This window comes from Tympanuchus pallidicinctus, unplaced genomic scaffold (genome assembly GCF_026119805.1).
Source record: "Tympanuchus pallidicinctus isolate F22 unplaced genomic scaffold, pur_lepc_1.0 scaffold10, whole genome shotgun sequence".
Lineage (NCBI taxonomy): Eukaryota > Metazoa > Chordata > Aves > Galliformes > Phasianidae > Tympanuchus > Tympanuchus pallidicinctus.
This window is the reverse complement of record NW_026294619.1, coordinates 7938595-7965055: the sequence shown is the minus strand read 5'-3', so window position 1 is coordinate 7965055 and position 26461 is coordinate 7938595. Positions and strand designations below refer to the sequence as shown.

At 38.0% G+C, this 26461-nt stretch overlaps 2 protein-coding genes and 1 long non-coding RNA gene across 4 annotated transcripts in view; 2 read left to right on the top strand and 1 right to left on the bottom strand.

The window, feature by feature from the left end:
• Positions 1-1617, top strand: part of CBLB (Cbl proto-oncogene B) — a 142122-nt gene extending 140505 nt beyond the window's left edge. The window contains exon 20 of the transcript XR_008210930.1: positions 1515-1617. The gene's annotated coding sequence lies outside the window, so the exon portion shown is untranslated. The remainder of the gene's footprint in view (positions 1-1514) is intronic.
• Positions 1618-2434: 817 nt separating this feature from the next.
• LOC128090395 (uncharacterized) lies at positions 2435-13305 on the top strand. Its single transcript, XR_008210934.1, has 5 exons — positions 2435-3160; positions 8080-8167; positions 9229-10295; positions 10515-11849; positions 13118-13305. It is a non-coding gene; the product is annotated as an uncharacterized LOC128090395 (long non-coding RNA).
• ALCAM (activated leukocyte cell adhesion molecule) overlaps positions 3225-26461 on the bottom strand; it is a 119352-nt gene continuing 96115 nt past the window's right edge. For both annotated transcript variants that reach the window (XM_052702676.1, XM_052702685.1), the window contains exons 7-16: positions 25098-25225; positions 23340-23469; positions 19093-19205; positions 18100-18235; positions 17884-18021; positions 16329-16457; positions 15586-15624; positions 15150-15267; positions 8270-8386; positions 3225-5589 (exon numbers count right to left, since the gene is read on the bottom strand). In XM_052702676.1, coding sequence (XP_052558636.1) covers positions 8299-8386; positions 15150-15267; positions 15586-15624; positions 16329-16457; positions 17884-18021; positions 18100-18235; positions 19093-19205; positions 23340-23469; positions 25098-25225 — 1019 coding nt within the window. In that variant the 3' untranslated portion in view covers positions 3225-5589; positions 8270-8298. The remainder of the gene's footprint in view (positions 5590-8269; positions 8387-15149; positions 15268-15585; positions 15625-16328; positions 16458-17883; positions 18022-18099; positions 18236-19092; positions 19206-23339; positions 23470-25097; positions 25226-26461) is intronic.

Sequence of the window (26461 nt, the reverse complement as noted above, 5' to 3'; positions counted from 1 at the left end):
GGGGAACTCAAATTGCCATCAGTGATGTACTTGTACAGTGGTTACTTCCCTGCTTTGGTGAGAACCCTGTGAGGGGAAAAAAGGATCGGGAGAGATGGTGCAGGTTTGAGGTCACAGAGGCATTGAGCCTCTTCTGGATTTGCAGTTCACCTGTTTTAATGTGAACTGCATTACACAGTGTTTTTCTGAGTGAGGTTGGAATCATAGAATTGCTCAGCTTGGAAAAGACCTTAAAGATCATTGAGTCCAACCACAACCTAACCATACTACCCTAACTCTAACAATCGTCTGCTAAATCATGTCCCTGAGCACCACATCCAAATGGTTTTTAAACACATCCAGGGATGGTGACTCAACCACCTCCCTGGGGAGCCTATTCCAGTGCTTAACAACCCTTTCTGTAAAGAAGGTTTTCCTGATATCCAACCTAAACTTACCCTGGCACAACTTGAGGCCATTTCCCCTCATCCTGTCACAAGTGAGAAGAGACCAACCCTGCTCTCACTATAAGCACCTTTCAGATATTGGAAGAGAGCAATAAGGTCTCCCTTCAGCCTCCTCTTCCCCAGACTAAACAGCCCCAGTTCCTTCAGTCTCTCCTCATAGGGCACATTCTCCAAGCTCTTCGCAAGCCTTGTTGCCCTTCTTTGGACCAGGTTTGGACTAAAAGACAGAGAAAGTTTTAAAGGTGAGAAAGTAAATGGATGGAAATGACTTTAAAGTAAACTGGATCTGTTCTTAAAGCAGTAGGATGCTGCCTTTCTCCTCAGGTCCCTCTCAAGCACAGGACTGGGCAGTCTGCAATAGTCCTTGTATCACAGCTGTATGAGCTGAAACACATGAAAAAAGATATGTCCTTAAACACAGTGCTTGTGCTGACATTCCAGGGTGAAAATTCCTGCATGCCATTTATTTTATGTTATGTGTTGTTGTGGGAGTGGGAGGAGGAGGGTGAGCCAAAAAAATAACCTGTCCTGCAAATAAACGAGCGACGGTGAGGGCAGCTGGGAATCAATCTGCACATCACAGGAGATGAGAGAAAGCACTAGGACAGGACATGCAGGACTGCACAGGCCTTCTCTGCACATCAGATGAAAACATGAGAACAAGAAAAATATTTGGGGATGAGGACATATGGTGGAGGTACGTTACTGTTTTCTAATTAAGGAACAAAATTTCATAATACTTAGTCTCTACCTTTTCAAGCTGAAATTCATTACTACATCAAAGTGAGTGCTTTGCTGCTAACAGAGTAAATATTTCTATTTAGAAAAATGTGCAAATTACAGGACTTTTAAAGAACCGAGTGGCTGATAGTGAGTGGCTGTCTGGCTGGAGTTGATCTTAGTTAATAAATTGATTTTGATGTAATTAGATAATAAGTAATAAACTTAGCTACTGATTCTGACAATTTGAAACAAATTATTAAATGTGTGTGCTGCGTGACACATGAAGCACTTTTTAATGTGTGGTGGTGGGGTTTTTTTGTATGTATGTTCCATTTTGTTTTTCAGCCTCTCCACCTTGCTCCCTGCCCTCCTGTAGTACTACAGTGTGCTCAGCCTGTAGCAAAGTGCTGTGAGGAAAGGCTGAGGTTCCCCCTGTTCAGCACTGGAGCTAAGATGGTTTCTGCCAGCCCGAGGATCCCACCCTCTTCCAGAGACACAGGTATGTAATGTGCAGAAGTCATGGGCCTCCTGTGTTCTCTCCAACTCCACAGCTTAGGCTATCTTGACTGCAGGAGCACACTGTTCAAAAAAGCTGTAGCAGTTAATTTTTGGAAGCAGATACCTGGATGGAAATGCTTTTTCATCAAAAGAAAACATTTGCACAGATGTGTTTGACACAGGAGGGCATGATCTCACTCCATATGTCATCATTAATCTTAGCTGAGATAACTGCAAATGTGTGACCGTCACACATGCAATGACACAAAACATGAAGCCAACAGGAAAGTACCTGGCTACCAGCTACATGTGGTAGTACAAGTAAATCAGACTGAACTGCAACAGCTGAGGATATTAGATGAACTTGCAAGTTCCATGAAGAAATTACTTAAAAAATAAACAAAAAACCACAACACCACCTTTGCTTGTCTCTATGGCTGCTACCAATATGGGTGAAACGTGTCAGCATTCCATTATGCTCAAGTCATCAATGTGCAATTTAGAAGTTACTGACTTGTCTCTGTATTTCAAAGCAGAACATCATCATGAAAACTCTGTGTGCAGGGAAAGTTGTAACATATTGCCTGAACCATCCATATTGCTGGTTGATGATGGCATGTCATGGGCAGTACAGATGATGGCATGTGGATAGTCTGTTTTACTGGTAAACAATCTGGTAAGAATTTAACACCAGTTAACGGTCTGAACATTTGCTAACTCAAGAAGTATAGTTGGAGGTGCATAAAATCCTGGAAAGCAAGCAAAATCCACCTGATGCTTTGCCTTTTGTCATGTTGATTCCAAGCACTCACTGTTCCTTCAGAAGGCCTCACCTTTTGGACATGCCATTACCAAATGTTTCTGTGCTAGTGTTTTGTTCATCTATTACATTGAGCTGTAGTTTTGAGATATTGCTTCTGGGGTCTTAAAAAATGGCTGGCTTGAGAAGCCTATGGGCTCTCCTTGCAGGATGCTGCTTCTGCACCATGCAGACAACCTCTTGGTTTTTTCCAAGCTCAGTGACAGTTTTCTGTACAGCCATGAACAGATATCACAACCAGTCTTAATTTCCCAACCTCAAGAGGTAGAGGTTGGGTTTGTTCCACTGTGTGCTCTTTTTGTTTTAAACCATTTCTGTGGAGGGATTTTTTTTTCCTTCCTACATGTGGTAAATTGAAGCTGACACCGGAGCGGTGTACAACATTAGATTTCAACAGGACCCCTAAGAGTCCTTCCAAGAGTGTTTCTTTTAACAAGGTTGCATGTGGAGACACGTGCCAACCTCATGGGGGGGGTATCAGGTACCTATGAGGCAGCATGGGACAGTTATATTTCTCTTAAGTGAGTGCTGATTCTCTCTAGGTCCCGACCATCTGCTGAGAGAGAAGGTCCATACAGCCACACACAACTCCCCAGACCTCATGGGACTCTGCACCAGTGGGATTCTGCAGACGTATATTTGCAGTATCACAGTCAGCAACAGCACAAGCTTGGTAAGTAAAGTGCCCCACTCACATTCATGTGTGTTCTTTCAAAGTGAGATTTCAGACAGGCAAGTGAAGATATACTTCAGTTTTATTGTTGTTTAGGCATGGATAGAAACATCAATTCTTTTGCGCTCTTGGTTCTTGAAACGTGCCTACAGTGAACGTGGAGCAGTGAAAAACGCGGCTCCTAGGACTGACGATTTAAAGTGCATAGGAGATCTAGCAGAATTCCAAAGGATGAGAAGGTCTTCTAATTCCTTTCTCATAGCTGTGGAAGTCGAAGGACTTTTATTCTTCTCTTCTTCCACCATGCTCCCAAGACAGTGGTACGAACATTTTCAACCCTTCCCTATGCTTTCCCTGATGATCTTTGGAGGTTTCTTCTCTGTGTTTAAAAACTATTTGTAGTGTTATAAACAGACAGTTGATTTTTGCATACTCCTTCCCAGTATTCCGTTGCAACTTTTTCCTGTTTAGAGTCACGCCCACTGTGATTTGTTAAAAAAATGTGTTATCACTTGGCAGTGTTCTCGCACCAAAAGAAAAAAAAGATAGATTTGTATATAAAGTAACTGCTTTGTGTGTTCACGTTTTATTTTGGAAAAACAGGTGTTTAAAAATTTTAGAATTTTTTTAACAAAATTCTAAAAAGAAAAAAAAAATCACAATATTTACAGAGATAACATAATGGCTTAGCCATGCAAAACAAATCACTTTGGTTTTTCCCCCATTTTACTTTGGTTTAAATACTGACCAAGATTATAATTTTTTTTTCTCCTCTTTGCCAAATAAAACAGTAACAAATCAAAAGTTTAGAGGCATATAACAGGATTTCCCTCTAATATTTTATACAGCATAGAGTCTATAGGACTTCTTATGTATTTTAATCCATGCCAATGCACTACAGGAAGCTTTTATTAAGACATCAGTCACTACTGCCCAGACATATAACATTTTACAAATTTACAAGTAACAGTGTTTTCTTCCCCCCTAAATAATGCAAAAGTGGCAAAATACATTTCCTAACGTCCATCTCTTTCTTTTATTTATTTATTTATATTCTTTTTTGCCTACCAGTCTATAAAAACATACTTTTTTCCCTGGATATTTGTAAAAGGAAACCTGATGTTCTGCGTGCTTTGCTGTTCCTCTCCATCAATCCACCTATCACTTTCTTCCCAAAACGATCCATCCGCGCAGAATGAAACTTCCCTCTCCCTTAACAACAATTCTCTATCAGCCATTCACCCTAAACCATTTTCTTATCAGTACCATTCTAAAAATTTCCTCAAGCTTAAAACATGTTTATAAAGTTACAAACTTGAATGTAACTAAAGATACATAGACATTTCATTGTTACAATTATATGTACTGTTTGATAAATTAGGTACCAGTTAAAAACACTAAAATTATCTCAAGGTGCATTCAATATCTGTAGCATAGTTAACAAAACACACAAAAAATATATATATTCTATTTTTGTGGAAAAAAATGCAGCTTTGATATGACCACTTTTTTTTAAAAATCTCCAATTCTGACTGATATCTCTTTGAAATGAAGAAAAGGTACAGTACTTTAAGGCAGCGGATAACGTAAAGGAATCAAAACCAAACCAGAAATCCAGTTCCTTACCCTAATTTTAACACGAAGGACAACAGGCAATGCATGAGTAAAACGTACGCCTTGCTTTAGAAGGAAAGGACCACAGGCCACCATCTGCACGTAGGCTATGAGTGTTTCACTGTGTTCCTTGCTCAGCCCCCAGCCTTTTCCATTGAAATTCTTTATTCCCTTTCTGGCTGTTCGCTTTCCCTCGGCTTTCTTAAATTCTCACTGTTATTAACAATTCGGCTTATTTTTGTCACAATTGTCACCTCTCCTCTTTACTGTGACTTCTAAAAAATGAAAAAGGAGATCAATGTTTTCCTTTAAGACAATCTTACGCTTTAGGTATTTGCTACAAAGCAGAGGTTTCACTGATAACAATCAGAATTAGACATGTACCTGCCCAAAGGGTGCCATAAAAACAATTGAAATCAAACCATTACACTATACATCAGAATAACAGCAACTCCCAGAACAAAGCCTTACAGTGTATAAAAATAGCTACGTAAAAAATTTACATAAAGGCAAACAAAAAGAAATCTTCAGTGCAGACATTTACAAAAAAATAGTTTAAACAGAACACAACATGGTGACCTATTATCATGGCTGTTGCCAAAATTAGTTATTCTGTGGGTTGGGTTTTTTTTGTTGTTGTTTTGTTTGTTGTTGTTGGTTGTTTGTTTGTTTTAGCTTGAGATAATTGTGTCTAAAATCCGCTGAAAACTTGGTAGTATGATCTGTTTAATACTTGAACCATGAATAGCTGTCACTTCTTTGTATACGTTTAAATACAATCCACGTTCATGCTTCAATTGGTCTATATGTATTCTCTGAAAACACGAAAGATAAAGGCAGTTAAGCAGGTTTAGATTTAAACATGTTAATCAACATAACTGCTCAGCATTCTGACCCCCACACAAAAAGCTAATTAGCAGTACTTCCCATCTTGTTTAATATCTTTATTGATGACCTAGATGAAGGGATTGAGTGCACCCTCAGTAAGTTTGCAGATGACACCAAGTTGGGAGGTGATGTCGATCTGCCTGAGTGTAGGGAGGCCATTCAGAGGGATCGAGGTAAGCTGGATTGCTGGGCTGAGGTGAATGGGATGAGGTTCAACAAGGCCAAGTGCTGGGTCCTGCACTTTGGCCACAACCCCATGCAGCACTGTTGGCTTGGGGATGAGTGGCTGGATGACTGTGAAGAGGAAAGGGACCTGGGGCTGTTGGCTGATGCTCAGCTGAGCACGAGCTGACAGTGTGCCCAGGTGGCAAAGAGGGCCAACGGCATCCTGGCCTGCATTAGAAATAGCGTGGCCAGCAGGAGCAGGGAGGTGATCATCTCTCTGTACCCAGCACTGGTAAGGCTGTATCTTGAGTACGTGTTCAGTTTTGGGTCCCTCTACAAGAAAGACACTGAGGCCCTGGAACGTGTGCAGAGAAGGGCAACGAAACTGGTGAGGGGTCTGGAGCACAAGTTTTACAAGGTGCAGCTGAGGGAGCTGGGATTATTTAGTCTGGAGGAGGCTCAGGGGAGACCTCGTTGCACTCTACAACTTCCTGAAGGGAGGCTGTGATGAGGAAGGGTTTGGCCTCTTCTCCCAAGCAACAAACAGGACCAGAGGAAATGTCCACAAGTTGTGCCAGAGGAGGTTTAGGTTAGACAAAAGGAAGAACTTTTTCTCTCAGAGAGTGGTCAGGCACTGGAATGGCTGCCCAGGGAGGTGGTGGAGTCGCCATCCCTGGCAGTGTTCAAGAGGCGTCTGGATGAGGAGCTACGAAATATGGTTTAGTGCTTGTGGTAGCAAAGGTAATGAGAGGAGGGTTGGACTAGATGATCTTGCAGGTCGTTTCCAATCTTGCGACTCTATGATTATAGAATCTATAGAATACTTTCTTCTCCCAGTTTAAAAGAACACTTTCCTTCATGATAGCAGCTGTTGCAATGTAGTTCCTAAAGCAAAGTCTATCTGGTAGGTAATGTACTTACGGATAAGCTTTAATTGATGCAGGACTACTGACCCAACAATATAAAAAATTGTAATAAAAGATGGCACTGAAGGCTTGTGATGCTAATTTGAATTGCTACGGCCAATAAACACCTTCAGCAATTTCGTCTCCACCCAATCCCCTCAATATTGCAATGCCGTGGAAAGTACAAAGTCCAGAAAAACAAACAAATGCAGAATGACCCCCAGCTGAGGAGATGGCAGAATTTTCCTGTAGGAATGTATGTACACTGTGACTTTTTCAAAATCCAAATTTAGTTTTCACTTTTAAGACTTTTAAGTCACTCATAAGGTACTATTTGGAAATTCCCAATCGCAAGGAAACTCCAACAAAAGGGCACACAGGAATACTGCATCTCTTCATATACCCTATAATCATTCTTTTTTAGTACAAAAATAATGAGGTTTATTTTTAAATTTCAGATAGTACTAACGTAGTGAAATGATCCATAATCAGAGCTGTATTCTTATGCAAATGAGAAATGTGATCATCCCACCATATGCTTGAAAGTCCTGCAGCCCAGAACAGGTATCCAGTGCTATTTAGTTACTCAGGGCCATCCACTGCTTTTCTATCAAGGAACTCCAAACACTGTGCTGCTGAACATGTACTACTCCCCTTTTAACGATCGGCTGATGATTAATTCAAGAAAACTGAGTATGGTGACCTACCACAAAGTTAATCTAAAATTACTTGTGTTGCTCAGAAAAATGTTCTGAACTCTCACTTTGAGTACCAAGTAGCAAGATATGGCATGTGGGTATGCAGCAGTGGTGTATAGACGTGCAGGCACTGGGTGGTGCTGTTGGTGCTTCATAGTGCCCAGTAACTCCAGACAGAACTTCTGTGTCTGTTTATTTTTGCACACTTTATTTTACACAGATCCCAGCTGGGCAAGCTTGTATACCTGTTGCACTTTTACTAGCTTAACATACAGTATCTCTTCCCAAGAGCACGTGGAAAACCATACCACTTTGTGAGGTCCTGAATAAAAGAATGATTTTATTCTTAGAAAAGGTTTGTGCCTTTTGCAGCACTGATGAATAAAGCCCATCAAGAAATATTGCTTCCAGTAATGCAAGAGTGTTCCTGTGAGCATTTAAAGCCATAACTCAAAACCTTCTAAATGTTACCTACACACCTTCTACCACACAAATGCACAGGTAGGTATATACCACAGTGGTATATTATATAATTATTTTTTTCAGTTCCCCAAGTGCACAATTAAAAAAAAAAAAAAAAAAAGCCAAAAAGCCAAGTACTAACTTATATCTAACTTATAACTTATTTCTTCAATGTGTGTCTATGCAGGTTAGAACTTGTAACTGGCTGGGGACTTGAGTCTGTCTGTCTTCATATCACCAGAGTCCAAAACCACTCTACTTCCTATGCCCAAAAGGTAAGCAACAGAGACCCGAGCTAATCCTGTAATTGTTAGACATGGATTGCAAGAGAGAGAAGAAGTGGCCAGATGTTAAATTTTGCAGTATGAAACACCTACCTGGAATGATGACTGACACATTTTGTCTCTTAAGTCTCAGATTTATGATTGTTTTCTTCTAGTTTTTTATTTTCTTCTATATTTCCGAGATCTTTGTCTACATGTTTTGACGCTGTCCTAGAATGAAAAATTAGGGTCATTTTTGCAGTTTTACAGCACTTTGTTCCATACACACAGTAACGATGCTGCTCCCCCCTCTTACAGTTCTGTTCGGAGCAGAGCAATAGGCTTGCATATGATTGTAAATGGACCAATAGCACCAGTTTCCCCACTGAAGCCATGCTTGTGTGTTCTATATCTTGGGAAATCCAGAATTATTCAGAGCTAGCAAGAATGGTTGAATTGGTTGTGCAGATTCATGTATCTCGATAAATTAATTGTGAAGCTTGTTTCAATAAACAAGAGTTTGCTTTAAGGCATACTAAAATGTTACAAGTATGGCTAAGATATCTTGATCAACCTAGCAATCTTTTGTGTACTCGTAGTAATTGACTTTCAGAAGCTGTGCCAAACAGCAGCTCTTTAACTGTGAAGAAATTTAAGGAAAATTCAGGCAGCACCAAAAAAAGAAAACATTCTGTCTTCCAGATCTGTGCTGGCTCTGACTGACAAGGTTTAAGTAAAGAAGGGATTGTGTAAAAGTTTGAGGGGGAGAAAAGAGGTATGCCTCGTTTTAAATAGCAGGTTGTCTTTAATACGAGTGGTGGAGATGAATTAATGAGTTAAGTGCTTAGTTTGGCTTAGCACAATAAAACCACTAAGCCATTCATTTAATGTGTGAGAAGCCTCACTGTCTGCCAAGGTGAAAGATTCCTGCAGAGCTGCGATAACATTTTGAAGGCCACAATTTTTAAAATGTAAATGGGCAAATGTGTTTGAGTGGGACAAAGTAAATCCCTCGTGTCAAAGCAGATTATGGTATAGGCATTTTCTCTAAGGATAATTTGTTTCCCCTACAGAAAAGTAACATCTGTTGTGACAGATTTATGCATATGCTCACCCTTGCTTCAGAGTAAAGATCTGCAGTGACACTGACTTGCAAAATGCAATGAAGACACAGGTAGGTAGGCAAAGGAGTGTGACATGGGACACTGACACCATGCAGGTATGTACCTTACAAAACCACCAATTCCAATTTTTTGCTATTGGAGTGTTTCAGTGCACATCCTCCATCTGAGCAAAGGCTGCGAGCCAGGGCTGAGCACTGTGCGTGCCCTGAACTGAAGGAGCAGTGAAAGGTACTGTCAATAAAGCACTATTTAGTGCTTATCTCAGCAAGCTTCTACCAGGTGCTAATGCACCTGCTCCTTAGCACCCCTGGGAATGCTGTGACAGCTGCTGGTGGGAGCAGTGTATGATGGGCAGTGCCAGAGGGCGTGCAATTCAGGGTCCCAAACCCCATGGAGTATGCTGAATGGGAAAAGTTTTGAAGTAGGTTACTTCCTAGGTGGTTCAAACTTGTAATTCTTCCAAGTTGCATTTATCTTTTACTAATGTTCTCAGACTGCCTCTGTTCTGCTTGTGTGACTGACAGAAGGGCAGGTGTCTGTGCAGAACCAGTTTTGCTGTAAACCTTCTTATACACAGATTCCAACTACTGATTGTCACAGGCAAATCTAATTTTAAAATGCCAAACTTGATACTTGAAGGAACACGTTCTACAGTGGTAAGTTTCTATCGTACTGTGAACTTCCTACTTTCTTAGATATCTAAGAGCCTGGAACACAATAGGTGCACAGGAGGAAAGGATGTAAGACGTAATGAAGAAGAAAATCCAATGATTTGGTAGAGATCGACCCTCTCCTGTGATCATAGTAACCCTTCACAAATCTCTTTAATTCTAGTTAAAAAGCAAACGAACAAAATATCCAAACAAATACACAAAACCTTTAAAAATTTGGAAAATTATTTTTTTCTAATTAAATTTAAATGTAAAAATTTGTCTGTTTTAGGTAGAGCACAGAATCTGTCTTGTCACAGATAAGAAGCCTTTTCCACAAAGAAGTCTTTCACAGAACTGGAGATGGTAAGGAAAGAGATGAAAAGCTGAAAGAATCTGGATCTGGGCAACTGCCAGAGCTGATATGAGCTGGAGGTGGGGAAGCAGCGCTGTGCTCATCTGCTCTCACAGTGCTGTATGTGGGCACTGGGGCTGCTGCTGCAGACAAGTGAGTGGAATGGACAGACTATTGGCATGGCTCAGCATGATGCCTTTTTTTGGCCTCTTATCCACGTTTTTTTATAGGACCTAAAGCAAACTGGATCTCAAATGACCTGACACCTATCTGCCTAACAACAGGCAACTGTAAGTAAGTGTCATTACTGTTCTTTGATCAGGTTAAAATGGATCAATGACTACAGCTGGTAGGTCCTGCGTTGCTATCAAGATTTATTTTTCAGGTGTTTCACTGTAGCTCTGCATTCAATGGAACCGTGGTATTCCCTCACTAAATGCCATCTCTGTTTTCCTAGAGCCAAAAGGGGTGAGAATGGAGAGGTGAAAGGCAGCATTCTGACTCTGAAAGAGTTCCCCAGAATCCTGATGTGGAGTACAGTGAGCGTTGCTTGTCTGAAATCAGAGCAGCTTTTCATGTCAGAAAGCCAGACAGATTTAGATTTTCAGCATCTGAGACTGAAATACATACAAAGTTCAATTCCAGTGTCTTGGTGATCTTGCTGATCACCAAATGCTGATATATAGGCAGATTCACCACCTCAGTACAAATTCTATTTCTGTTATTATTTGTGCTAAATAGTATTATTAAGGGACAGAATCAAAATTTGGACTGAGTTGCAGCAGTGTGATCCATTGGCAGTGCTGTGCCAACAGCAGAGGAATGGGCAACTCTGTCATCTCACACAAACGATGAACAGATCCGATAAGCCCCTGTTTTAGTATGCTTTGGCAATGTTACATAATCCCTGGAGATATTCAAGGAAAGGCTTGATGGGTTCCTGGGCAGCCTAATCAGTGGTTGGCAACCCTGCCCCCAGCAGGAGAGTTGGAACCAGATCATCTTTTGAGGTCCCTTCCAACCCAAGCCATTCTAGGATTCTATGATATTGTGAAAGCTGGTTGTATTAATATGAGCTTACTTATATCTCTTGGCTGTTTTTTTTTTTTTTTTCTTTTCTTTTTTTAATCGTTTTTAAAACAGATCATTGCAAGCTCTTGCTAAAATCATGACTCGTATTTTACATTTATCTATGCTCGCTCTTCAGGAAAATGATTATCCTCAGGGAATGCTAATCAAAATGTCTCTGTAAGTAGTGCCAAAATGAGGTCTTCAGTTTTCTTTTGAGTGTGTGGTGAGGGGCCATTATTTTCACACATTTTGTTTAAATATTTTTTATAACGCTTTTCTTAATATAAGGAATTTTTTTTTCCTATCTCCATTGTTTTACTTGCTTTACTGTAAATACACTCTGCATATAGGTTACACACACACACACATATATCTCCTTGGAATTTAACTCCTAATTTCTTTTTATCTCATGCAACCAAGCCTCAGCTGGAATTCTGCTGAAGAAGAAAATCTGCAGTGCCTTTGTCTTGTTATCAAGCTTGTGATAATGACAGGTAAGAAAACACACATAGATGGAGTTCTAAGTGTTGATGCAAGAGCTATGAACTTCACTGTCAGCAACACATTTGAAAGGCATGTTAAGACACTGAACTGCAATGCTGAAAAGGATTTTGTAGGAGCTGAGGATCTCACCCCACTAAACCTGGACTATTTGCAACCTCTTTCCCTTCACCCCAATTTTGCCTTCTAATTCCTACAATTACTTTTAAATGCCTATTTGTAGGAAAAAAGGCAAAAAGAAAAACATAACAAAGGAGCAATTTTCATAAATTCAATTTATTCCATTTTCATGCAAGTTTTGTGATGCTAACTGACACTTCCAGAGTTGTTCTTAACTTGGTCTTTTCTCTGGAAAGCAATTGCATGAAAAACAATGCAAGTGCTGCATCTTGTTGTAAACATACAGCAAGTTGCCTGTATATTTGTCCTGCTACATTTGGTTTCATATGCTGATTTCCTATAAAGTATCAGTAAAGCAGAATTGCTATGCTTCAAGTGTTCAGTTTCAGAGCGAGACAAGCAACATTCTTGATTACTGTGATCTAAGGAGAATTTCAATATTTTGTTGTGCTGTGAGCATGAACAATTTCAAGACTGCTGCTGTGCTTCAATTTGCCCAGCTGCATATACTTTCACTGCATTTTAAATCTACATGCTGCACTTCCATGCCTGGAGAACAGGGATAAAGGTTGCTGGGTATGTTGCTTTCTTTCTAAACCTTTAATGTGTACAGAACTCTCATTAGTTTCTGGCAACATGAAAATTTTGTATATAAAGGATTTACAGAAGATGGGTTTTCTAGAACTGCTTAATTAAGATACAGCAAAAGTTTTAGTAAGATTCTTCAGTGCCATATTATATCCTCTGATCAGTGCTAATTAGTTCATTATATGCTTTTTGGAAAATGGACAAAGCTGTAGAAAACAAGCATTTGGCCTTCTGCTCAGATGAAGGAGAGACAAAGCATGCTGGGATAGGGAGCCTCAGCTCTTAATGTGAGACGGGGCTGGTTGCAGGACATGGAATACAGATGAGGCCCTGATTCATGGGATAATATTCATAGTGAGAAGAATATGTGGCAATAATCAGCTTTTGCATCAAGTGGAGCTGAGACAGTGAATAACTCTATAAGTGATTTATTGTGAATATATTCCAAAGCTACAAGTGTAATTTCTACTTAGCGTGGAAGACAAAACAATAGAAGATTATGCAAACCACAACACCCATAATGACAAAAGTAATGTTTTTCTTGCCTCGGCAGACTTGGAAAGTTCTGTGCTGCTGCCTTCTCAGACTTTCCTTTGACGTCACTTTAGGGATAGAGATTAGGTGAGTTACTGTTCAAGGGTGGGTTCAATAAGTGACTACTATCTGTTGGCCTGCACAGGGATGGACAGTTGTGATTGGACACAGACTGTAACTGAAGGTGTAAGGCGCTTTTTACAAGGAGTATTTTTACTTCTAGATTATAATTTATGCTGAAAAATTTGTCAGAGAATAGGTGCCGACACTCAGCTTGCTCTTGCAAGTACGGCATGCACAAGTTAGGGAGGATAAAAACAGGTCAACTTCAATATATGCTGAGAACATGGGATTGTCAGTGACAATATATCAATTAAGGGTTTCAGAAGCCAGCAACATTGTATGAAATAGGAAGACTATTATTTAACTATAAAGGTTTTTTATTGTTATTTTTTTGTTCCTGGTGAACCTTTCTAATAAATTCAAGCTCTAATTTTACTTGAAGCATGTATAAGAGAAATTGAGCACAAGGAAAAGGAAAAAGAATATAGAATATTCCATTTAGAATATAATGTATCCTATATTAGAAGAGGAAAAAGCTATCTTAAATCACAAGCTCATTTCAGCAAATGACATCCTGTAATCTAGGTTTCTAATCGGCTCTCACCACAACATATAAATGGTGCAGAGAAAGATACTTTACCTTCTCTGCCCTCCTTGTATCCTACCACCTCTTGCAAAAACCCAATCACTGCATCATTTTATGACTGCACATTCTCATATTCAAAACAGATGAAAGAAAATGATTCTAGACATTATTACGAGAGTAGCAAAGTGCGAGAGGAGGAGCTCAACGTTATTTTACTAGATGATTTTAAATTTTCCAACTGTAATGATTCTATGGTTCTATTATTACTTCTTAATTAGTAAGCAAAAGAAGCATGACCTTTGGAAAAAAAAAAATATTGCTTCCCCACCCTTCCATAATGTCTGAATGTGGTTTTGTGCTCTGTCAAAATCAGCAGTTCTTTATTTGCAGAACTTCCAAAAACTACTTAGTTATGGCTAGAGAACATTCCTTATGTAATATAAAAAACCCCCTGCATTTTATAAGAAAAGTAGATTGAGAATTCTTTGTTACACTTTGTCACTTTTCTGTCACACATTTTAGATTTCATTTGAGCTAGCTTTAATGAAAAGTCACAAAAAGAACTTTAAGATTTTTTTCTATATACTTGTGCTGATTTGTTTTTATTATGCATAACTTCTTTAATCTCCCTATTTAAAAGTACTTAACAACAACCTTCCAGACAGCAAGCCTGTTCTAAGTTCTCCCTCGGGACACATATATGATGATAAGGCCAAATGGCACACAGTCACGGCCATCTTTAAAACTATGGAGAAAAATGGCTACACTTTAATAAAATGAACTGGATGATCTCAAAGTGGGCCTGAGTGATAATACAAAAACTTGAAAGCCAAGCAGACCTCAATGGCAAATCCTGTGCTTGCTTAGGTTGGTAAAACACTCATTTGGATGACGGCTTCTATCTTTTCTGCAACAAAAGGTCTATGTTTACCATTTTTACTTCTATAGATCTCAAAGTATATGTGAATGAATGAAGGACCTAGATAATTTAGATCTGTTCTGCAATTTAGTCCGCGTTTTAAAGCAGAAGAGTTAACAAAATTTTTAAGTGTAGACAATTTCCAGTAGCAATTGAGCCACATAGGAGGTGACTTCCCACAATTAACTCACAGGTACCATATCAGCTCAGATTTGGCTGTCAGGAAATAGAACCTCATTAGAGACAGCTAACTATGAAAAGTCTTGGAGTAAGCTGCCTTTATCCAAGAGAAATATCTTGTTGAGCTTTAGGGCATGCCAATCAGAAGTGTCAAGTTTCCTTTCTCTATTAAATGCACTTAGTATAACAACTTGTCCCTGTCAGACTACTGGAATGCTGCAGGAAGGAAAACAGGTAAATAGATGTTTGTGTGTTTATGATTATTTTTTAAAATTTAGTATCAAGTTTTTCATAAATTCTTACTTTGATTTCTTCACATAGAGCCAGTAGACAACACCTGCAACCAGGGCAACCAACAGAAGACCGACTACAATCCCCACTATTAGTTTTGCCTGGTCATTAACCTTTTCACTGTTGTCATCTGAAGCAAAGAAGAAAAGTTAATGAATTAACTTATGATGAAGAAAAGTAATACAGCATTTTAAAAATACTTGCATTAGAAATGAGAAAAGGAGTCAGAACATCAAAATGAAAAAAGGAAAAGAACTGTTTCAAAAAGACCAAGTCAAAAAAACATAACACTTAAAGCTTCAAGAAAGTCATGTTCCTAGTCAATCATGGTGCCACCTGCTACAGATCAAGTTGAGTCCTATTTTGAGGGATTGTTCAGTGATTCTGCATATGTCTTAATCTGAGACAATGAACAGAAAGGATTATGGAGATAGAAAACTGTACATACCATTTCTGTCCTCTGGTTCATCGTACTCTGGAATACTTACTGAAATGGAAAATGTTAAAATTAAAGATAAAACATGTTATAACCTGAATATTACTTATAATTATTTGCATCGGTGACACTAAAAAATAATGCAATATTTGCCAAACATCTTCAAGGAAAAGTTATTATTATTTTATAACTGTAAGATATCCAACTGAAGAATCATGTTCAATACTATAATATTAGTCTCAGAAATATTTATGTGTTCCTCTTTCACAACTATTAGCTTCTTAATATATTTCCTCACTGAAAATTGAAAAAGTCAATACCAATAATGATAAACTGGAATTTGAGGAGTAAAAGATGGTTATGTAGTAATAAATAAAGACTTTGTCTTTTGTAAGTAATATTTTATAACACTAAATGTACATTCTTTTGTACCATTATGGTGTAATATTACACAAATTACACACAAAACTCATGTTTTATAAATATATATATTGTATACTTACGTTGAATATAAAATGAATACATTGCATACATGATATAACTAGTCAAGGAAGACTACACAGCTTCATTCAGAAAGCTATCAATACATTCTGTATTCTACTACACTATTAATGGTTCTATTGCTTTTGAGACAAAAAGGTAACTGCGTTACTACCAACATTATTATGCACATCCAGTCTTCATTTGTGCACGAAGTGTGGATACTCTATGTGAAACTACAACTTTCAGAAAAATGGTCTTTAGAAGATACTTACTAGCAGAGACATTCAGAGAGGTCACAGTCCTTTCTAGCTGATTTTCTGCAATGCATGTTAATGTTACATTTTCCTCAGGAGCAATTATAATTTTACTGGAAAATTTTCCATTAACATACTTGGTCTCCTCTGTCTGAAAAGGTAAAAAATGAAGGTTAGCATCCTTGAAAAACACAAACAACAAAGAATTTATTATCTGTATTTATGCAATGAAAATGTTCAGAGAGAAATAACAATCAACCATATTTCAGTTTTCCACATGACAATAGAAATAATTCATTATTTTATTACATGCTAATGCGAACATTTGGATTGCCCAGTCTTTTCTTGTAGCTGTATCTACATTTTGCCCAGCACATACTGCAATAAGACTTCTAAAGAGGTATTTTTCAAAAGTTCACCAGACCCTGTACTTGTTTTTGTTTATTCCAACTATTTAAAGAATATCCAAGGTACAAAATTCTCCAAGGAAACCCCAAAATGAGATGTCTAAGTTTGCATTTCTTTATGACCACTGTAAGATTTCCACTTTACAACATTCCAAATCATGAGTTGTTTCCACTCAAGAATCATTTTGCCAAGCCACATCTATTTAGTGGTACCTGCAGCATCAGTGCTGTAATGGTGATGAAGGTGTTCCTTAAATTTGCTGTACACCATTCTTACATTAATACCATGTCCAGAAAAACATTATTTTCAATTAATTAGTTATATAGACTCAACAGAATTCCTAACCTACAGTTGCAAGTAAATGGACATGTTTTCACAGTCATGTAATTTCTGAAGGGCTAAAGCAAAACCTTAGGAAGCAGTGAAATCTGCAGGAACAATGGGCATTATACTTTCAGTCTTCAAATGTTTGTATACGCATCTAATTTATTTTTCCCATCAAGACAAAATATGGCAATTCTCTGCATGTGTTTTGGCTATCAATATGAAGATATTTCAGTTTGCTCTTTTTTCAGATATTTTTCAAGCTGCTTAAGTCTTCATATTTCTCCCCTAGGCTGACTGCATTTTGGTTTTGTTTCCAAAATGCAGTAAGAAACAATGATATAACCACACAAAAATAACATATACATTAGGATAAAACTGCAAAGTCCATTAGGAACTATAGTGAGCATATTTTCTGATTTTTACTTGTAATACTTTCCCCAGCTAATGCCTACATCAAGTACCTTATTACTTTCTAACACAAATTTCAGAGTATTTGTAAATCCTTTATGTATTTGGCAAAGCCACATTATCCAAGCAAAATGACTGAATAACTTTAAAATGCAGATTTTAATTACAAACTTCTTTTTTTCCTTCCAGCTTCGTCTTGTAGGTGAGGGAACCTGTATACCTTTGCAATATGCATAAGCCCTTTATCATCAGAAATTATCCATGCAGGTACCTGGTAGCTATTGTCCACATAAGCCTGTAATATAATTTACCCTCCTTCTCTCAAAGAAATAAAACTGATTAAACTCCTTCATCTAATTGCTTGCAAATTTTTTCTTGACTTTATACACCAAAACATAGGAGGCATGATTTAAAGTAGTAAAAGAGATACTTGCCTTATTTATGAGGCTTCCACTACCAGTAACTGTCCATTGCACTGCTGGTTTGGGAAATCCTTCCACGTGACAGACAATTGTTTTAGACATTTTATTTGTATTGGTTTTCTTTGTCATTTTGATTTGAGGCTTTCCTATTTGAAAAATATTACAGTTAAACATTTTATTTATGAACAGCATAATTAATAATCATAGCTTTTTTGCTTCCTTACCTTCCACTATAAGTTTAAGTGTCTTTCTTTTCTTTAGCCCTTCAACTTCCTGTAGAGTAGTTTCACAGATGTAGTTTCCAGCATCTTGATACTGCAGACTTGAAAATGATGGACTTGTTTTCATTCTGGTATTGTCCTGATGGAGCAAGGAGTTAATCTTTTGAACTCTAATTCAGAATACATTAACCTCTACATTACAAAAGTGACTGGCATTAACAGATTAGAGTTTTACACTTCAAGTGTCTTCCTGTTAGTAACCACCTTCAAATAGCAGACAGCAACATCTGAGCATGAAAAGTGGAAACTATTGGATGTTGATATAAGCCGCTTCTCTTCTTCACCTTCAAGTCAAGGGCATAGATGGGAACAACTTTTCTGAGCTTTGCCAGTAGTCTGGTGAAAAACGCTATTGGTACAAGTTGACACACTATCAACACACCTCTAGTAACTGAGCTTAGGAGTTCACTACTAAATGACCTCAGGTACCATCATTTTTAGTTTCCATCAGTACTGGTGTTCTTTAAACCTGATATCTACAACAGCTACTTTTTTTAACCACCCACTGAACAGCCAGCAGCCAACATCTAATCTCTCAACCAGCCTTGTCCTGCTAAATTTACTGGGACCGAGATTAAGCTTACCAAAAATGAATAAATAAATAAATGATAAATTCAAATTCCTTCAAAGGGCTTTTTCCTCTTAGCAGGACCTGATTCTAAAAGTTCCTCATACAGACAATTTCAATAAAATTGCATTTGTGTTATACTGTTCAGTAGTTCTCTGAGAATTGAGCCAATAATTACAGTAACTAATTTTTAGTCATCAATTTAAAGTGGTGTCTCTTATTTTAGCATTGCACAAAAGATTCATTTTAACAAAAGGCCTCCAAAAGCCAAATCAGCATAGTTCCCGCCCTCCCAAAACACTGAAGTATCAACAGTAATATGAAGTGATGAATACACAGATGAAGCGTGAAGTAGATGAATCACTGACCTTTATCCAGAACACAGTTGCATTTCTACTAGAAGAAATTGTGCATGACACAGGCAGGGCCTCTCCAATCTGCTTTGTGACTTCTCCACTAGGAGTAAGCTGCAAATCCAGATCTGGGACACAAAGAACATTTGTCAAAATGGTAATCTCAGAATGCCTGGGCCATAAGATAGGCTTTCCAAGAAAAGAAAATGTGACTAATTGCACTCATTAAATTCATTTGCTCAATAAAATCTAAATCAAACTTAGAAGAAAGGAAGAAGACAGAATTATTCTAAAACAGGCGTTGCAAGAACATTCACATTTTTGCTGTAATTACAGGCTAACAGGAAAAGTGAAAACTTACTAATTACTAGACAAATTGATATCTTTTTTCACCCTTGTACTACTGAAAGGGTGACAAAAGAGGCACAAGAATCCGCAGTAGTATTCAGCACAGCAGTATTTGTTTCTTGAAAGAGGAAGCACAGGCTGCTGTGAGGGAATCTCTTTTTCAGCCAGATTCAAGTGTACTTTCAGTGGAGGACTCAAGCAGATGGGGACAGATTAATTTGAACAGTTACTTAATAAAATGCATAGAAGTGGATAGGAGGACAAGGGGTAACTTTCTGAAATCTGATAAAACAAGATGATTTTTATGCTGAGCATATGGAGAGGATGAGAGTGGTCAATGTAGCGTGTGACAGATGATACTGACTGAAGAGACAAGAGGCCTGAATTATAAGGCTGGGTGGCCACACATGAAGCCCTTTGATTTCTTTGTTTTCATTAGTAACTTAAAAGTCATTTTGTGTTACTCAGAGTCCAAGCTTTCCCTGACCTGTTTTGGCTTCAGGGAAATTGCAGAATCAGTGATAGCTGTGTTTGACGCTAGGGAGGGTGAGACCCAGTAATAGAAAGATCAGGAAACACTGCTCCAGAATTTTCTGAGTATATGGATTTGGCAGGCTAGTGATTGCTTTTTCAGGAAAATCCTACAATGAAAGAAAAGCAGAATTTGCCAAGCTAAACCTCTATTTTGCTTCCCTTCTCACAGAGCTTTGCCTGTGAGCCAAGTTGCCTGGTCAAATAACTATCACAGATGCACACACACAATAGCTCAAATGGCAAGCATACATGGTTTCATCATGAATATAGCACTAGAAAAGCACTGCAGAATATCCTTTTGGCTTTTAAGCAGAGTTAAATATATATATGTATATATATATATGTATACTTGAGGCAAAATCACAGTTGGTAAAGGAGGGAAAAACAGTGAGTTTTACTTAACAAAACAGTGAACTTGACTACTGGTTTCATTCAGCGGTTGCCCTGGGAACACCATTAAAAAGCAGGACTTCAGGGAGAATCTATGGTCCATCCAGTACTATTAGACTGCATTATTATCTGTATTATAAAGTCTAATGGCTATTCTGAGAGGTCCCAGATCCGCATGAATGAAAGAAACGTCTTGAAGGGGAAAAATTGTATTTTTTTTCTTTAGTCTTTCTTTCCCCCACCTCCCCAACTAGCAAACCCAAGAAAATTAACAAAAGCTACTCCAGATTTTACCACTGCTTTCACAAGGGAAAAAAAAAAATGGAAGAGATTTTTTCTTCTAGCTCAGCTCCTCTTGAGTCAGAAGAGTGGGTTGAAGACAAAGCTACATTTTTTCCCCCCTCACAGCAACTCTCCAACATTTACTTAAACTTTTCATTCTTTGAAGCATGATATCACCTCAAACCAGAGATCACCAAAGAACAATGAGCATCTTCTTTCACATATATCACAGAAAGGAGAAACTCATTACATTTTTGGCCATCATCTCAAGCAAGACTGACACTGAGCCTCAGTTCAATCCTTCAAACTAGTCCTCCACCAGGGTAGCAAGCCTGAGCCCCCCACAACCTCATCTTTCTGGTGCTGTAAGTGAGACTACATTCCTCTCACACATGGGTCTTCTTGTTACAGATGTTCAGGAAAATTTACATTATGTGAGATGAACTGCACAGCTCGAAGTATTGTTTTATGAGGCAAACATAGAATTAACATATAATTTCTCATAGGATTCCCTCGAGGAAGAATCCATAGAGCAATTTGATTTCTTTCTTTTCTCTCTCCCACCCTAAAAATTTGCTTTATGAATACAGTATTTCCCTATATTTGATGGGTAACTCAGATGCCTAAATGTCAGTGTTCAGCTTTCTGTGAAGTTCATAATAGATTCACTGGTATAAACAAAATTTTGTATTGCCTATATTTTTAATCAAAATGAAAAACCTAAAGTGTCAAGAACAGAAGTGAGGAAATGAAAAGTCCTGACTCAGAATGAACACTTTTGCAGTGTAACACTGCAGAAAGAAATACTTATCCATATGAGAAAATGAAAGTAATAAAGCAAAGGAGGAAAATAAAATTTAATAAGAATTAAAAAGTATTATTTTAAGGACAGGTACAAAGGTTTGGGCATTCAGGAGGTACAGAACTGTTCTGAGCCTCACCTAAGCAAAGGCTTTAATACTGATAGATGTATCTAAGAGAAACAAGCCATACACGAAGAAAGGAAGCAAGGTACTAGACTGGACATACGAGTTCTGAGTAGCTGCACTCAGATAGAATTACATCATGAAAATACATGTTTCTCTCATACAGTGAAACTCTTCTGACATGCACAAAAAATAGCAGGTAAAGGAAAACTGACTCTTTATATATCTATATATATCTATATATATGAAGCCACAGAAGCCATACTCTAGAGTAACTATTTATGGAGGTATTAGTCAACATGCTAACCACTTGGAACAAAACAAAAGGGCCAATGATACCACAGCAATCTAGCAGCAATTCAGCTTTGGTATTGGGCAGGTAGGAGCAGAAGCACAGATCTCTTACATATCCCAATTCTTGGTCAAGAAAAGGGAATAGGTAGTAAAACAGCAGACAACCTCGTTAAATATAAAACATTCATTAAACTAAAGAGGGAAATTATTCATGTACAGGTAGATTCTAGATATATTGTACCTCTTCCAAGAAAAAAAAGCCCACATAGCATCAAACTGCAGAAGAGCAAAAACTGTGGCACACCAAATGCTATGTAGTTAAAAAGTCCTTGCTTTACTGTGTTCCATTACATACAGTCAATCTTGTTGATCAAACCTAACAAAGGAATAAAGTTGGTTTAGAAGGAGACAGAGGCGCCTCAGCTCTTGAAAAGTGGGCAGAAAGAGGCAAGCAGACTGAAATATCAGAGTTTTCTAACTCCTTAAGCAAGTAGCTGGATTCTGAAGTTGAAATGCCCTAACCTGACCCACACTTAAGAGGAAAAATAAACATAGATGTTCATTTTTCTATGTGACATTTCTTTTTATATGATGTATAATTACTGTGGGAGCATTTCCAGTTTGTTATTGATTAAGTCCCTCTGAACCTGTAAACTATCAGGAGATATTTATGCTACTGGGAAGATTAGAGACCATGAATGTCCTCTGGGGAAACTCAGGACCATTGGCCTGGATCTCATTTCACACCCTGTGATAGTATGGTAAAGTTTGAATGAAAGAGGCCCCATTCTTGCATTTTCCCAAAAAGATAAAATTAAAACCAGCCATTGAATTAGTTGCTTCAATGGTTAATCCAAGTCAGTGGTTGCTTCATGTTGATAAAGTATGAGTAAATACTCTTGTGTCCATCTAAAGCAAATTCACCAAGCTCTGTTGCTCTCATGATTCAGGGAAAAGGAAGCAAACAAACAAACAAATAACAACAACAACAAAAACAGAAAAAAAAAAACCAGAAAAAAACCCCAAACACTACATGAACAAAACGAATATCTAAGTTGCTTCTTATTATGTGTTAACCTTATTGAGATAAGATGAAAGGACATCAGACTAATGTGAATTTGACTCCAAAAAACAACCTTCAGTGCGAGCCGCTGTCTGTCTGAGCACATTCTGAGGCATTGCTGGATCAGAATAATTTATCATATTGTGACACATGAAATATCAGAATTTTCACTGTACAGTGCAGTATATAACCTACAATGGTTACATTAAGTGAATCTCTAAGCCAGGAAATCGAGAAAGTTTAGGTGTTTAAGCAGAGATACATTGAAAGGAAAAAAAATTTTAAAATCCAACCTTAATTACTTCAAACAAGCCACATCATTCAGCTCACCATAAGTCAGTTAGAGAGATCTCCTTAAGCAGAGGTGCAAGCTAGGTTTTCTATCCTTATACAAAAGGATCCAAATACAAAATGCAATGACTTACAGTGCACAGTGATGGTGGTTGCGTCCATCATGCTTTTGTCAGTCAGAGAGCACTTGTATTCTCCTGTTGCATTTCGTCTCACATCTGTCATTATGTAAGTATCTGAGCTTCTTATACCTTCTGTTTCTCCCTGTGGATGGAAAACAAAACATTTATTGCATATGAGCCTGCTGAAAGCTTTCTTTTTTGTTGGGGATTTTTTTTAATTGTAAGGCTCCTGAAATACACCAAAATACATTTAGTTTCAGTATCACTGAAATCCAATTACCCGTTAACAACACTAATGTTTATTTCCTGCATGACCACAGAGTTTATAAAACCCTACAATTAAAAGCTTACTCTTTTAATTGAACAGCTAGCATACTTAAGAGAATATGAAAATAAGAAATCCAGAAATTCAGTAGAAAGGTGATGAAAGATGACTGAAAGGGTTGGAGAAACTGCAACTGCAAAACAAATTGCGTTTCTTAATTTGTATCTCAAATGTCACGCTCATTTCAGGAGGTCATGAAGTAAAATGTACTGCGTTACACACACTCAACACGCACAGCCCTGCTCTATCCACATCAGCATATACACTACCTTACATGCATTTATCCACAGAAACTGGGGCTTTGTCCCATTCCCCAGTTTCTACCTGATAACAGCTGACAATCTTTGAACATCTTTGAAGCATGTACAGAATGAGAGTCTAATTCGTATCTATAAATCCAGAAAGTGATTTACCAGGTTTGTCACAAGTCTTGCAAAGGAACTGCAAATTCCAGCTCCCAGTAGCAGGGAGACTTGAAGATCAGACGGACTGCAGTGTTCAGCTTGCTCACTGTGACCATAGAGCAAGGAGACACATGGCATGCAGTAAATTCCTAGGATGACTCACTGCACCTAAATGGCTGAAGAGGACTTCAACTCCTGGTTTCCCATGCTAACCTTCAGTAACTGAAACATGCCAGGAGCCTACAGTAGAAAAGGATTATGTTCGAAGGACTACACATACAGTTTTTGAAATACTCGCAAGCATGCCATAGCTTTTGGCTCTCACATTCAACTCTGCTCAGTGCTGCAATAGGAACAAAAAACGGATATAAGATTGAAGAGAGAGAGAAGCAGCACACAGGAAGAAGGTAGGAATCTTAAAATATAAAGCTGCATCTGTCTGTGGATTCCAACAAAACTAAAATTAACAGTATCAAATCCTTTATCTTTCCTGATTGTCATCTTATACATTTGACAGATTTGTTCTACACCTTCTCTTGCACTGTCATGCTGTTTCTTTTTCTTTATGACTGTATGCCACCACACAGTTTAATTAATAAATACAGAACTAAAAGAAATTGCAAAGATTCACCCATGAAGGTAAATTAAAAAAAAAGCTGAATTAATTTCCTGTACTTTCATTGCTGAATCTGTCCATTGTGTCCAAAATAAGACGGTATATTCAAAATGATAAACTGCTTTTGTCAAAACTTCTTTTTAAAAAAAAATATATGATGATGTGAAATGAAGAATGGCAATTTTTAGTAGGTTGAAACACCAAAAATCTTTGGATGGGGGAAGGAGGCTCTTTCAAACTATTTTGCCAACTCAGGTGAGATATTCTTAGAGTCTGATGTAACGGCCCATGTCTATCTTTCAATATAGTTATAATTCCTTCCTTCATTTGTTTCAGAGTCACGTATGCACTGACAAGCATCAATGTCTGTAAGAAGGATTCATACAGAATATTTCACTACACAGTGACAGCAAGGAAGGACTTACTGGAATGTAAAACAGGAACTCCTGTGGAGGAGGGTTGCCATTCCCTGAGCACTTCAGAGTGACGTTATCACCTTCTTTAATGGTACTACTTTGTGACAGCACTCGAATAGTCACTTTCTCTGTTGGATCTGTGAAAACAACATACACACTTAATAGCTTCCACAAAAAACTACAGAGTAATATGATATGCATGGCTGGAGTGTTCATGATTTCATCATCGAGCAGATAAAGTTATTTGCATGTGCTGATCTTTCTTACAGAAGACCTGAAGTCCATCACACTTTCCATACTTTGGCCAATTCAAGTAACCACAAAGAGGCCATACGATACGAAAAATCATTTGTATTAACCAAAATATCCTATCACTGACACAGCAATGACTACAACTCTGTGAAGTGCTTAAGAGGAAAAAATATCCAACCCTGATCAGCACGAACAGCTTCACAGCATGATTTCATTATGAGGGATTAACTTGTCCTCTGTGAAGCTTGCTATATGGAGGACTGCAGCAATCAGAACAACAACAGAGGCTCTCAGTGCCTTGCATTAGTATTAGATATTAGCCTTCTTCCATTAAACGGAAGAAATATGAACTAAGCAACTCTATTCAGCCTATTCTATATGCTGATCACAACAACCTTTCACAAAGATGAATTCCACAAACATAATAGGACCCTTAACATAGTCAACAGAACTGTAAATGTAACGCACTTCTGTCATGTTCACTGAAGTTTAACTATAACTTACATTTTACTTGAGTAATTTTTTTAAGGCAAAGACGAAGTATATGTTAATAGATGCTATTCTTCCTAAGTAGAAGCCTAAATAAATTTTTTCAAATACAGAATAAAATGAAGAAAATTAAAGGAAATATTATTGGCAGATAACTCTCGCTGCTTTAATTTCAATGAATAAATAAAATTCCAAGGATGCATGTCTTGCACTAAGACACAGTACAGCACACCTTATTAGACATGAAAAAAAATTACCTAGACAGCAGAGAAATCCTTGTCTGACAGCTGATTCTCTGTGTTTAATGAAGCATGGGCTCTATGACCCTTCTGACCCCTTAAGGCACTCATCACATTCATCTTCTGCTATGGGATTTTTCAATAACATGAGCTGCAGTTTATTGTGGCCTCTCAATGACCGGGAGCCCTAATGCAGATCTGCATCTCTCTTCATAGGAAGAGTGGTACCAGGCGTCAAAAGGCCCTACCTTCTCTCCTCCACATGTCCTTGGCTCCCTATCCACATCCAAACATCTACCTTAATGTCTGCAGCACTGAATCACAACTTTACTACTGAGGAAAGGGAAGTCCAGCTGTTGGTGTGGAACACAACATGTGAGATAGTGAGATGTG